This window comes from Haemaphysalis longicornis, unplaced genomic scaffold (genome assembly GCF_048455015.1).
Source record: "Haemaphysalis longicornis isolate Haplotype H1 unplaced genomic scaffold, Haemaphysalis longicornis Haplotype H1 scaffold_1, whole genome shotgun sequence".
Taxonomy (NCBI): domain Eukaryota; kingdom Metazoa; phylum Arthropoda; class Arachnida; order Ixodida; family Ixodidae; genus Haemaphysalis; species Haemaphysalis longicornis.
The window spans coordinates 477,232,097-477,245,730 of NW_027526203.1; the positions used below are offsets into that span (position 1 = coordinate 477,232,097).

The 13,634-nt window shown below is 51.9% G+C and overlaps 1 protein-coding gene across 11 annotated transcripts in view; it reads left to right on the forward strand.

The window, feature by feature from the left end:
* LOC144156299 (mitogen-activated protein kinase kinase kinase 13-B-like) overlaps window positions 1-13,634 on the forward strand; it is an 88,563-nt gene that overhangs the window by 54,795 nt on the left and 20,134 nt on the right. For all 11 annotated transcript variants that reach the window (XM_077688254.1, XM_077688262.1, XM_077688255.1 and 8 more), the window contains one exon: window positions 5,046-5,202. In XM_077688254.1, coding sequence (XP_077544380.1) covers window positions 5,046-5,202 — 157 coding nt within the window. The remainder of the gene's footprint in view (window positions 1-5,045; window positions 5,203-13,634) is intronic.

A 13,634-nucleotide genomic window follows, 5' to 3' on the forward strand; every position in this document is an offset into this window, starting at 1 on the left:
TGCGGTGAACGTACCGAGATGCTTCACGTAGTAAAAACAATCAATATAGCGCCGGCTGAGAGAAGCAGCAGCCAGCTAACGCCACCGCAAGATGGCGCACCCTCTGCTGAAACCGAAAGTGCACATTTTCGGCTGAAAACTTTGAGATCCGCATATAATACGAGGCACAAATTTTACATAGTAAAATTTGGAAAAAAAAACTCGTATTATACGCGGGTTTTTACGGTATGCGGCAGCGACGCCCGGTCCCCGTCCCCGTGCAACCCCCTTTCGCGGTATCCTAACCTCTGCAAAATCGAGCGCCCTGTCCTCGTCTGCACTAGCCTCGCCATCTGCGCCGTATGTTGTGTTTATCGAGTGTGTTGTGCACCCCTAGCTCCAAAAGCTTCTCCGTACTGGTGTGCGTATAGAGCCCTAGCGCCGCCTTGTACGCTTTGCGTATGATGGCGTCCAGCTTTTGACGCTCCGCCGCCTTCCACTCGTGGAACGCCGCAACGTATGCCACGGGGCTGACCGCAAACGACTGTGCAAGCCGGAGGAGGCTCGCCTCCTTCATCCCCGCGTGTCTGGTGGACACCTTCCTGATGAGTCGGATGGCCGTCGCCACCTTCGCGTCCAGTTTCTTGATCGTAAATTCGTTGTGCCTGAGCGCATCGATGTGCCAGCCCAGCACTCGGAACGTCTTGACGTGCGGGATGGCAGTCCCGTCCCTCGTTCTCAGGTTGATGTTCGGTTCAGTCGCGTCGCTCCTGCTCCGCCCGCGTGGCGGGATGATCAGGAGCTCCGACTTCGCCGGCGAGCACACCAGCCCCGTCCCCTGTAGCTGACTCTCGATTTCGTCAATCACTTGCTGCAACACCGCCTCAATGTGGCCGTCGCTGACACTCATTGTCCAGAGCGTTATGTCGTCCGCGTAAATGGTGTTCTTGACGTCCGGGAGGCCGGCTAGCCGGTTGGCCACACCGATCATCACCATGTTGAAGAGTATGGGTGAGATCACCGACCCCTGCGGCGTGCCGACGCTACCCAGCGTCTTGCTTGGGAGCTCCATGTCACCGGCCACGATCGTCGTCGTGCGGTCCGTGAGAAAGTCCTTGATGTAGGCGAACGTTCGTCGTCCCATGTTCAGGCGGGACACTTGCTCGAGTATCACCGAGTAACGGACCCGGTCATACGCACTTTGTAAGTCCAGACCCAGCACCGCACGGTTGTCCATGGAGCGTGTTGGTTGGTCGATCACCTCGTGCTTGATGAGCAACATGGCGTCTTGCGTACTCAACTTGGCCCGGAAGCCCAGCATCGTGTCGGGATACAGCCCTTCGTCCTTGAGGTACGATTGCCAGCGATTCAACAGTACGTGCTCCAGCACCTTCCCCATGCACGACGTGAGCGAGATCGGCCGCATGTTTTCGATGTGCGGAGGCTTGCCCGGTTTCGATATGAGCACCGTCCTCGCGTCTTTCCACTTCTTAGGTAACTTGCCGGCACGCCAGCACTCGTGGTAATACCGCGTCAACGCCGTGATGCCCGCGTCGTTGAGATTCCGGAGGGCCTTGTTCGTCGCCTTGTCGGGACCGGCCGCCGACCTGCAGTTGATCGACTGGAGCACCGCGCGGACTTCCCACTCCTCGATGTCTTCGTCGAGTCGGGTGTTGTCCGCCCCCACGTAGCCAGGTAGGGGGTCCGGCGGTGTGGACGGAAGGTACTTGTTGTTTAGGCGCCGGCGGACTTGCGGCTTGCCGAGCTCTTGCTTCGCCTTGTGTAGCGTGCGGGCGAGAGCTTGGTGTTGCGTTCCCTTGGTCTTGGACTCGTCGAGCAAGTGGTGTAGCAGCTGCCAGGTGCGACTCTTGTGTATCTGACCGTCGGCCTCCTGGCAAACCGCGTGCCACTGCTGTCTGCAGAGTATGGCGCAATGCTTCTCGATCTCCCTGTTGAGCTGGGCGACCTGCTTGCAGAGCTTGCGGTTGTGTCGTTGCCTTTTCCATCGTTCGCGCACGGAGTTCCTCGCCTCGAGGAGGTGTGCAAGCCGGCTATCGGCCTGGGGAGTCGTGTCTTCCAGCTCGACTTCCGTGGTTGCCGTTCACGCCGCCTCATTGAGGGCCCGTGTCCACTCGTCGATGTCGTCGATACGCTCCGGGACGCCACTCAGGGCCTCGCGGTACGCGTTCCAGTCCGTGATACACTGCGCCCTAGGCGTCGGCGCCTTGGATCTCAGCGGTACGACATTCTCCAATATACAGTGGTCGCTTCCGAGCGTTTCGCCCGTATTCCGTCACCGCACATTCGCTCCGCCGTTGGTTGTCTTGCAAAACGCCAGGTCGGGGTTGGTGTCCCGCTGCACCGACGTGCCGTGCCTCGTGTGCACCGCTGGGTCGTTAAGCAACTGGTACCCCACGTCCGTGGTCTCCTCGAACAGGTTTCGCCCCTTCGCCGTCGTCTTCGGGTATCCCCACGCCGTATGCAGGGCGTTAAAGTCCCCACACACCAACACGACATTGTCCCTTGCCAATTGATCCACCTTGTGTACGAGTGTCCTGAACTTTTGCTGATAGTGCTTCGGGTTGCTGTAGACATTAATCACAAACGTGCTCTCTTTGCGTCTTCTGCCCTTGACGATCTCAACCGCCCGGTGCTTGATGGCGCTGTTGCCCAGCAGCCCGTGCTCGATGTAGGGGATCCCCTTCTTCACCAGGGTACACACTCCCTGCCCTGCACCTTTCCCAACTGCTCTCGCGCTATGTCGGGGGCGGGGGGGGGGTTCGCTGTGTCACAGTGTGTTTCCTGTAGCAGTATAACGTCCGGTTGACTGGGTAGCTGTCCGATGTGCTGCTGTAGTGATGCCCGTTTGCTGTGAAATCCGTTCGAGTTCCATTGCCAAATCACCAGTTCTTGATTGGGGGCTAATGTTGCTCTGGCCATGTTGGTCGTTGACTGGGTTGCGGGTGGTGAGGTCCGGCGCTGAGTCTTGCGATTGCTGCCTGCATTTGTACCAGCGTCTCCAGGATCGCCTGGATACTGGCCTGCGCGCATGTGCGCCATTAAACAGTGGTGTTTCGAAATGGTGGAGAGTGAGTTGCACCCGATCGCAAACATGTGAGCACTATCCTCCCTTTTTCCACTTGGGCCACTGACCTGAGCAGCCCTATCTTGTAGTGATAAAAGCTGCTGTCCTTTAGCTTTGATTAACCCTAGCTGATAGCGAAAGCTTCACTGCCCTGGCTAGGCCCATTGTCGCGGTGTGGTCGAGGTGTGCTTCCGCAATGATATACAGACGTGTTTGCAATGAATACACTGCTTATTCATCATCTTTTTTCGCCTCGCGGCATTTTTTAAGCCTCGCTGGTGTACGAGCGACCAGAGGTGGATGTTCGTCTTCCTCCATCACACACGGCTCTGCGCCACACGTGGCCTCCTGGCCTTCCTTTGTGGCGCGCACTTATTGCTGCAGAGGCGGCCTCCTCGCCTTCCTCTACCAGGTTCCGCAGACGCCTCCGTTCTCTCCTCGCCTATCTCTCCCCACCATCGAGCCGTGCCGGGAGCTCCGCCAGGTGGCGACATGGGTCTTGCATATGTCTCCCTTCCCCCCTCCTCGCCTATCTCTAGCCAGAAGGGTTGCAAGTTGGGCTAGTTTAGTTAGAAAAACATATTCTTGGATGAAACCCGTTCGAACTTAAGCAAAAACAAAGTAAGTGGAACACAAACTGTATCAATGTGCGTTTGAGAGAGCCTAAATTGTCATTAAAGGTCCGCCCCTTCATCCCATCTTTTTTCCCATTGTACCAGGTGCCGCGGACTAATTTTCTTGCCGCTGACATTTTATTTAGGCACCGTGAACAAACACCCCGCGAAATTATGAATCCACATAGCAGAAGGAGTAGACAAGGGTGTCAGCCAAGCAAGCATATGTCTTCATCCCAAAGAGATTGCATATTATATGCATGGGCCTTGACTGTAGCTGGTGTCTATGTAGTTACCTTATCACCATGGCTTTTGTAAACTGTGTTAAATGCTTATATTCACCCTTCTTGATATTAAATTTTAGTTTTTAGACCAACGGCTGACCTTGCGTTCTTTTTCCTTTGTCTTTGTATGAGTTTGCACTGGTTCCGTCCACGAATAAGCCTATCTCCTGCCGCCTATCTCTCCCCGCCATTGGGCCGGGCGCTTGCAGAAGGGGGTGTGGTTTGACGTCTACCTCTCCAGGTCAAAACTGGTCACCCCGTGAAGAGAGCCCGAGGTGGCGTAGTGTGGCCTTCGCTGCAAAAACTTTTGCCTGTGCATGAGGGCTATCATGCTGCGCCACACACACCATGAATGCATGCACGCTGTTCAGGGCCGTGACGATTGAGAGGCACAGAGGATAAATTGTGTCGCAACGAGGCTGCCTCCAGCCATGTGAGCATGCTGTGGCAGAAAGTTCATTTGAGCATTTTTGGTATGCTATTAGCGTTAGGTCGTTGGATAGCATGTGGAGTGGACTTTCAGGAGATTTCATTAATGTGAAATCACTGCCCAAAAACACTTAGTTGCTTAGAGATGTGAAATACAAGGGCTTCTATAGAGATTATTTCCTTGCCGTGATTATTTTGTAGTCGTAGGATTTTGTTATTGCAGGGTTTGATTGTAGCACTGTAGTTTTTCCTCAAGAAAAAATAACGTTTACACACAGAGAAGTGCGTGTGCACAATATTTAAAACCTTGGACATTGTCCAATCACATCGCAAGAAGAATCTCTCACCACTGCTGTAGTTTTCATGGCCACCGCAGACATTGCATGGTATTTTTTTTTTTAGGCCCTATAAATTAGGTACTGCTTTAGCAGCCAGAGGAATAATGACAAGTACGTTTATTTGAGCCCCTCTATGCAATGCAAACACAAACAGAAGTCTCACTTCAGTGTCTCGTTAAGGTTATCCAACGTTGGTGCGGAGTGTAGGCCTGACAGTGGACCCGCTCGGGCGGAGTGGCCAGTCGAGCACGTCCTCCCCTGCCGGCCAATGCGTCGTCCTCCTCAGCACTCTGTGGGTGGGGCTCTCTGGTCGCAGCCCCCCCGAGGACAGTGGCAGGGCCACCTTGAGCCCGCTGCTGGTGGACAGCGGGACGCAGACCGAGGACGAGCCGCTGCCCCCCGACCCCAACAGCAACGTGGACCCCCCAGTGAGGGGCGGCAACAAGCGGCCCCTTGCGACGGACGACCACCAGGCAGGTTGCATGTTCCTGTCCCCTGGTTGGGGGGTGCAGAAATGCCAGCCCGTGATGACCGTTCACGAGTCAACATGGTATGATGAAAGTAGGCAGTCAAGACATGTGGTGGTGGTGGTGGAAAGCGGTTAAGAAAGAGGCGCCGGCTGGAAGCACCGGCACACTGCAGTCCCGCAGTGGACGGCCAGGAGCCCGTGTGCCCTAGCGGTGAGTTCGGCCCGCTGGATTGCACACTCGTGCACTTGTGGGTCGGAGCTGAGCAGCGTAGCCTCCCATTGCTCTGCCGGGGTAAGGGGCAGGGACAGAGTAGCATGGAGAGGGGGTTTGGCAGGGCAAGGGCCCACTATGTGGTGGAGGGAAGCGCACCACGTGCACGTAGGTGGCACAATGCGGGATGTGGGAAGGTGCTAGGTTGCAGCCGACGCCTACGCTTTAAGGTGGGAGCGGGGCCGGGGAAGTGCATCCGACTAAGGCGGTAGTGCTGCGTTATTTCCCGATACATAACCAGGCGATCCCTCCCTCCCGCCCGAGGTGGAGAGGCAGCATTCGAGGCATCCCGGCAGCAGAAATCTCGGGCTACCTCGTTAGCCAGCTCGTTACCCAGAAGGGACGAATGGGCCGGAGTCCATATCAGGCGTGGGCAATGTGCAGGCAGATTCCTGCAGGATCCGTGTGGTGATGGGGGATACACGACCCGTCGCAAAGTTCCGAAGAGTCGTTTGCGAGTCGGAGATTGTTGCAGTGGCCGGGGTGGCTGTAAGGGCCAGGGCAATGGCCACTTCTTCACCAGGTTGAGGCGTAGAGACCGAGCACGAAGCAACAGAGTCTCCTCGGGAGTTGACGACTACAGCGACGCGGGCTGCACGGTCGGAATATTCCGCTGCGTCGACGTACAGGGTAGTGGGGTGCAAAGCATGGGCCTTGTGTAAGAGGCCTTGGCCCGGGCAAGGCGGCGTTCTAGATGGAAGGCAGGATTCATGTTTCGCGGGATGGGGGCCACACTGTAGCGGGACCGGAGAGAGTCGCTCAAACTGACCTTATCTCCGTGCTGCGTAGCAAAGGCGATGCCCAGTTTTAAGATGGAGCGACCTGTTGGTGTAGAGTCCAGGCGGTGGAGTTGGCCAACACGCTGGGCTTCAACAAGCTCCTTGAAGGTGTTGTATGTCCCGGTGTTGAGAAGCTTCTCAGTAGAGGTGTGACGGGGGAGACCCATGGCCAGCTTGACTGCCTTGCGGATGATGCATTGGAGGCGTCCAATTTCGGTCTGGGTACACTTCAGAAAGGGGGTGGCATATGTGATGCGGCTAGTAATGAATGCTTGCACCAACCGAAGGAGGTTAGCTTCTTTGAGGCAATGGTTGCGGTTGGCTACGCGGGCGATAAGTCTGCCAATCTGGTCAGCTGCGTTTTCAAGGGTGCGGATAGTTTCAGTGTTAGCCCCATTTTCTTGAATACGGAGTCCAAGAATGCGAATGGAGGGCACGTGTGGAATGAGGTTGCCTTGTAGCGTGACCTGAATATCAGGGGCACAGGCATCACGATGGCGACGCTTCGAGTGATAGAAGAGCTCAGATTTTTGTGATGAGCAGCTGAGTCCCCGTTCGTGGGCGTAAGTGGCGATGATGTTGGCAGCTTGTTGAAGGCGGTCTTGAATGTCACCATCACTGCCCCCAGCTGTCCAAACGGTGATGTCATCCGCGTAGACGCTGTAGTGTAGGCCCGGGATGCGTTCCAAGAGGGGAGGGAGCTGGAGCATAGCCACGTTGAACAGAAAAAGGGAAATTACTGACCCCTGAGGTGTGCCTTTACTGCCCAAGGGCATGGGATCCGATTCAAGGCCTTGGACCAGTGAGAAAGTTGGCAATGTGTGCTCAGTGCAAGACATCGCACGCAGCACGTGATGACAGCAAAGCAAGTGGCGGAACTAAGTCAGCATCACAGGTACCAGAAAGATTATAGGCACAGTTCTTTTATTGATGAAAATGTAAGTATGGGAGAATGGCAAAGCGCAAAATGGTCATATACATAGGACAGTTATGGTATAAGGAACAAAAGTCAACTATTAAATGAAGCACTGCAAATTTGAAAAAAAAAAAAAATGTAGGTGAGGCGACAACATGCTCTGGTAAACTCTTCCAGTCATGAATACTTTTTGGGAAAGCGCTTTAAAAATTTTTGATTTTTACTGATTGATCTGTTCGAGAAGAGGGTGGGCTAATGCATTTTTTCTTAGCCCCTTAACTGTTTAGGATGAGCACAGCTCGTCTTTGCCGAACTGTCCCAAAACCATTTTGGACAAGTGTAGCCCGTCCACTTGAGATATCTATTCTTGAGCGCTTTGAACGAGCCACGCTCATTTGCGGGCGTGCCGATTTGCAGATAGCAGCTTTGGGCAGGTTTCCCTTCTCTTGTAAAGGAGTACTGACACCAAATGTAGAGGCATAAAAATGGTATAATTGGCGTCAGTATTTTATACAGATCGAAACCTTCAAAAAGCGCAACACTGAAAATGGGACACGAACGAAAAAACCACAAGACGAGCGCTTTTTACTCAAACAAAAAAACCCGATTATGTCCTATTTTCAGTGTTGTGCTGTTTCAAGGTTTCGACATGCAAATTCACCAACTAGACCAACTCGCCATTTTGTACAGATGCATCACAAATTTTTGCAGCGATCCAAGGCGGGAATCACATCAAAAATCGATTTTAATTGTCCCGGCCACAAGCTACCACAAATCGGCAGCACTAGCGAAATCGCCATTCGCAGGACGAAATGCCTTCCGGTGTTTTTGGCCGGTTCAGGGTGACGTCGTATAGTCGTTTTCGGAACCGGAAGCGATATCCTGAGCTACTGTTGTCGGCGGTCTCGTTTCGGCAGGAGGCTGGGTGTGATGCCCGTGATACCTCTCTGAGCAAGGCTTATAAACTTTGCGCACTGAGTTTCGACGTCTTTGCTCTTCAGTTCGTGGCCGGCACATGTTGTTCCCCTGCACTGGTGCCGAAAACTGTGTGGTGTCCTGGCTGAGCGGCCTGTGTGCGTGGCCGAGCTCGCCATTGTGCTGCTATGACAAGCTCAGGGAATGCAAAGTACTGCTCAGTGGAAGCCTGTCCGAGCAAATCGATGGAGGGTGCCAAAATGCATTACTATTTTCCACGTGACGATGCGCAGCGTGAAACGTGGGCTGAGTTCATGCCCAGCGGCGGCCGCAAGAATTACTCGCTGAAGCCGGCGAGCAGAATTTGTCGCTGCACTTCTCGGATGGCTGCTGCTTGCAGAGTCCGAGGTTGACGGAGGAGCTGCACTGTAAGCGGAGTGGAAATGATTAGGCAGTTTTAGAATAGGGAAACCCGGTGTTGGGGGGCCCCAAGAAGTGAGGGGAACCCAAAGGCAACGCGCTCGCTCGCGGCGAGTTTTAGAAGAGGGGTGTCCCCAACAGCCTGTATCCGGATTGCGTTGCACGGGTCGGCTCGGGTTATGGGAACTTTAGGCTTAGCATCGTGGCTAATATTTGATCGCCGCTATCTGTGCAACTGCGAATGACAATCCGTAACACAACTTCTCACCACACTATCATTCCCTTTCTCGCATGTGGAACTTTATTTTCACTATAATTGCCGTTTGAGTCATCGGTGACCAAGACATCTGTCGTGGCCTGTTTTGATTCTTCCGCGCAGGTGGCACCATCCTTCGGCCACTCGCCGCGGTGCCCGGTCGGACCGTCGAACCTCCGCGACCATACAGCGTAGGCTTAGCATTGTGGCAGATATCTGCTCGCCGCTTTTAAAATCAGCACTGGTGACAATCCCTTGCACAATTTTTCACCACACTAACATCTACTTTCTCACGTGTGGAACTTGTTTTTGGCGATGAGATTGATTCGGAAGAGCGGGAGGTTCCCGTTTGAACGCATTCCCATTTCATCCTTCCCGCTTGTTCCCTCCTGTTTCAACCCGGTGCAAAACGACCTTCCCCTTTCGCCCTTTCCCATTTCGCCTGTTCCCATTTGAACCTTCTCGTTTGTTCCGTGCCGCTTAAACCCGGTACAAAACGCCCTTCCAGTTTCGTATTTTCCCATTTAGCCCCTTCCCGGAATAACTAACCCAGTTTCGATTCGGGTGACTCGGACTGAGGCGTGCGATTTTCGAAATTATACTTACGTAAAAACGTTACGGCTGGCAGAGCCAAAGTATGCAGACACCCTATTAACCTGAAACTTTTTCGCAATGGTCCGTTTTACGATACGGGGCACCAATTAAAAAACACGCAGGTTGCTGCGTTGCGTCCGACCCCGTACAGCGTTGGTGAATTATGTACAGCTGAAACCATGCACACCCTTCCGTCTGCTTCTGCGTTGGTCGAGCGGTCTGGAGCATGTTGCTCGCATGCAAACTCCGCGGCAGCGGTGATGGTTCTAGCCCCTACGGTTGCATATACGAATGCACGTGCATTTATATGCAACGCATACAAAAAAAAAAAAAAAGAAAGGACGAGAATTAACAAAATAGAACTTTTCCGCGGTTCCAGTGCCACTTTGTAGCGTCCGGACCTCTTGCCGAAAATGAAGTTGGGTGTTTTAACAAATGCAACTATTAATTTATTAGCAGTAGTACAGGGCTACTGTTTTATTTATTTCTAAGCAGGAAAAAGATCTCGCGAAATATAATTACCAAATCTGATAAAATGCAGAAAAGACGTATTTTATGAACGCGGTAACTATTATGGACCAAGCCAGTGGTACGGTCAATTTTAATCTGTGGCCAAGGGTCACTTTATACGTACATATCTGTAAAAGAATGGCAATTGAAGTCTAAAGCTGAAATTTTTGCTTGGAGCAAATGGTTCTCACAAATTTTTCATCCAGGCGTTAAGAACACCCCAAGCCTTATTCTCTTGCGTGTACCTTTTACGGAAAATACATAGGCGGGCACGCGGTACATGGAAAAGCAAAAGCAAACATTTAGGTAGTTATCCGTTCATAATAGAGAGCTTTTAGCATATCGTTAACGTGTTTGCGCCACCATTTACCTTGTTGCCGGTTAGCACACCGTTTGCGGTTTGCGTATTCCGGCCGCCGCGGCTTAAGTATAGCGACATCTGAAGAATTAGTTTCAAAGCAAATCACGCATAATTTTGTTGCTGTAGTTCACAATAACTGCAGTTGTTTTGAGAATACTGTAGCCATCGCCTGTAGAGCTATAAAAAGAAACTGTGTCGGTGGCGCCATCTACCGAGTAGAGTTATAGTCAAAGTGAAATAGAATTTGCCCCCACGCTAAATAATTAGGCAAGAAATAAGTAAAATATGTTGTAGCACTTACTCAATAACCTACACTACCTTGCCAAGCGCAATTTTGGAGGCTAAAAGCGCACTGCAAGCTGAGAAAGTTATCTGAACTATTTGAAGCGCGCGTTTTGGGAGCGGGTTGAAACGGGAAGGGTGTTTTGGGAATGGATTGAAATAGAAAGCGGTCAAACTGGGAAGGGCGTTTCGGGAACGGGCGCACACGGTACGGGCCAATAGGCTCCGGAACGATCGCCGGGTGGCGCTGCACTCTCCCCGGAGGGGGAGTACGCCGGGCCGGCGGCCTATTCGGCACGTGCTTTTTTCGCTGCGCGCGTGCTGCATTTCTCGCGCTAGGAAGAGGGCTGGGTAAAATTTTCTTTCGACTTATGAAAGCATACACATTAGCACGTGTCCAGCAAGTTCGGTTTACACGTAGAGTAGCTACTGGGTCCATTTTCGCCGGTGCATGTCTTGTCGTCTGCTAGAGACGCGTCGTCTGCTACGCGCCGCTCGAACGGCCGAGCGCCCCGGCGGTTTCACAGGATAAAGAGTGCTCTTGTGAAGCAGTCGCCTCCCGGCCCGCTCCTCCGCGTCTGGCAAGTGCACGTGCAGCTCGCGCTGTCTCCCGCACCGCCTGAGGCATCCAGCCCCCTACTCACGAATGCGAAGAAAGCGACCGCCAGCTTCACGAGCCACTTAAGCCCGCAAGGTCAAAGGGCGGCGGGAACACTCCTCACTCGCCCGAAAGGAACATATTAACTGAAAGTGAAGCAAACCCCCCATATTGTTGCATGGTCAGCTCCCACGACAGTAACAAGGCAAAAGAAGAGGATCCATTCGTTAAATTCTGCATATTCCCCGCGAAAGCGCACCAAAAGGATAGATGGTAAGCATGGATCACTGCGGTTCGAGAGGTGAAATAAGTTGACACATTTTTGTTTGTATCTGTGTGCTTTCAGTTTACATTACCCGGCTTTGAAAATGCAAACTAGTGTTCTAACGAGTCCTCCCCTCTACACTTTTTTTAATGCATGCTGCCAATGATTGTTTTCCGCTATAATAAATGAACTTCGGAGTTGTTTAGCTGGTGCCGTTCGATATCGTCCATATATAACACAGTAGGTTGCCATTTTGCATGGGTAAAAAAAAATTGTTTCTAGCGATTTACCTGGCTGTAGTAGCTCTGGTCCGTCTTGTCATTGTGACTTGTGTTCTGGACGGGATTTCTGCGTTGTTCGCTTTTTTCCCACATTTAGCAATACTGGTAATTAGAAGTGGTATACATCAAATTCTGTAAATTATAGTAATTAAAAGTTATACGCCACAAGCTGTTCTGTTGTTTCCGCGAACTGTCACGCTAACCCATACTTGTACTCCAAGCGGGTGACAAACATTGCAAACAAAAATTTCTTCAAGGACAAGTAAAATGGAAATGCGGCGCTGTCAGCGCACCCCTTATTAGCGTGTGCCTTTCTAATGCGTTTTTATAAGATGCAGCTGATTGTTTCAAGAGTAAGAAATAACCTATTAACCATAATCAATCACGTTTATCTTACATTTCTTGCAAGCGTCAGTGTTTCTGCAGTCCAGAAAGTCCGGGTGTCAGAAGCGCGAGCACGCGAAGGGAGTAACAAACAAGATAAAAGTACGCTGTGACCAGCTGAACAGCTGTCGCCTTGCAGAAGAAAAGAGCAACCGACGACCGCCGAACAACGCGTTTCCCCCCTTCAAATCGTCGGGGCAGTCCGCCGGTCGAGCGGCGGGAAGCAGGCGGCGCGTCTGTAGCAGACGACAAGACAAACGTCGACAAAAATGAACTCAGTAACTACTCTACGTGTAAACCGAACTTGCTGGACACGTGCTAATGTGTATGCTTTCATAAGTCGAAAGAAAATTTTACCCAGCCCTCTTCCTAGCGCGAGAAATGCAGCACGCGCGCAGCGAAAAAAGCACGTGCCGAATAGGCCGCCGGCCCGGCGTACTCCCCCAGAGGGGAGAGGGCAGCGCTTCCCTCGCCCGGCAAACTTTAGCTTCGCCTCCCTATAGGGAAGGGCGTTTCGGGAATGGGTTCAAGCGGGACGGGTTCAAACGGGAATGGGTTGTTTCAGGCTACACCCGGAAGAGCGGCGACAAGTTGTTGCTAACGCGGCCTGTGCCGGTTCGAGCTGCAGCGATAATAAAAACCCCTGGTGGCAGCGACTCATCCGAGGCTGACAAATCAGACAACAAAATGTTGGCTGCACGGGCGAATGCAGACCATGTTCAATCGTAGCAAGCGACGTGGCGAACGTCCTTGACGTCGCAGGTTCCCGATTGACATTAGCACCGGCAGTTTTTGCGGCCACAAAACTGCGACGTAATGCCATCCGGCCTGCATTTGAATGGCAATTTGTCACGCAGCGATTGAATTTGAAACTGATTGGGATAAACACCCCTTTAGACAGAATAATGACCGCATTAGATTGGGTGAAAAGTCAAACCGATGACGCGAAGGCGTGTAAGGTATCAAATGAAAGGTCCCGATTAACAGAATCACGCGGGGTAAATAAAAAAATGCTTCCTGATTGTAGTCATCAGGCAGTCATAATGAGTCATAGATTGGGTTAAAATTCAAAATGACGCTGCGAGGGCATGTGGGGAATCAAATTCAAGGTCTCGATGTGGGGAATCATTCGGGACGAAAATGGGTTATGGTTATATCATGACGTAGTCATGGTTAGTCATAGATTCAGTTAAAATTCAAGTTCATGACACTAGGGCGTGTGGCGTATCAAATTAAATGTCTCGATGAGGGTAATCACGTGCTTGCTGATTATTATCATGACATAGTCAAGGTGGGTCATAAATTTGGTTAAAATTCACAGTGACGCCACTGGGTGTGCGGGGCATCAAATTGAACGTTCCGATAAGGGAAATCACGTGGGACAAAAATGTGGTAGGGCTATATCATGAGATAGTCATGGTTAGTCATTGATTGGCTTAGCATTCAAATTGATTCCGCTAGGATGTGATGGGTATCAAATTAATGGTCTTGATGAGCGGAATCACGCTGGAGAAATACAAAAATGCTTCCTGGTTATAACCATGAGATAGTCATGGTGAGTCTTATATTGGGTTAAAATTCGAGGTGACCCCGCTAGGGCGTGT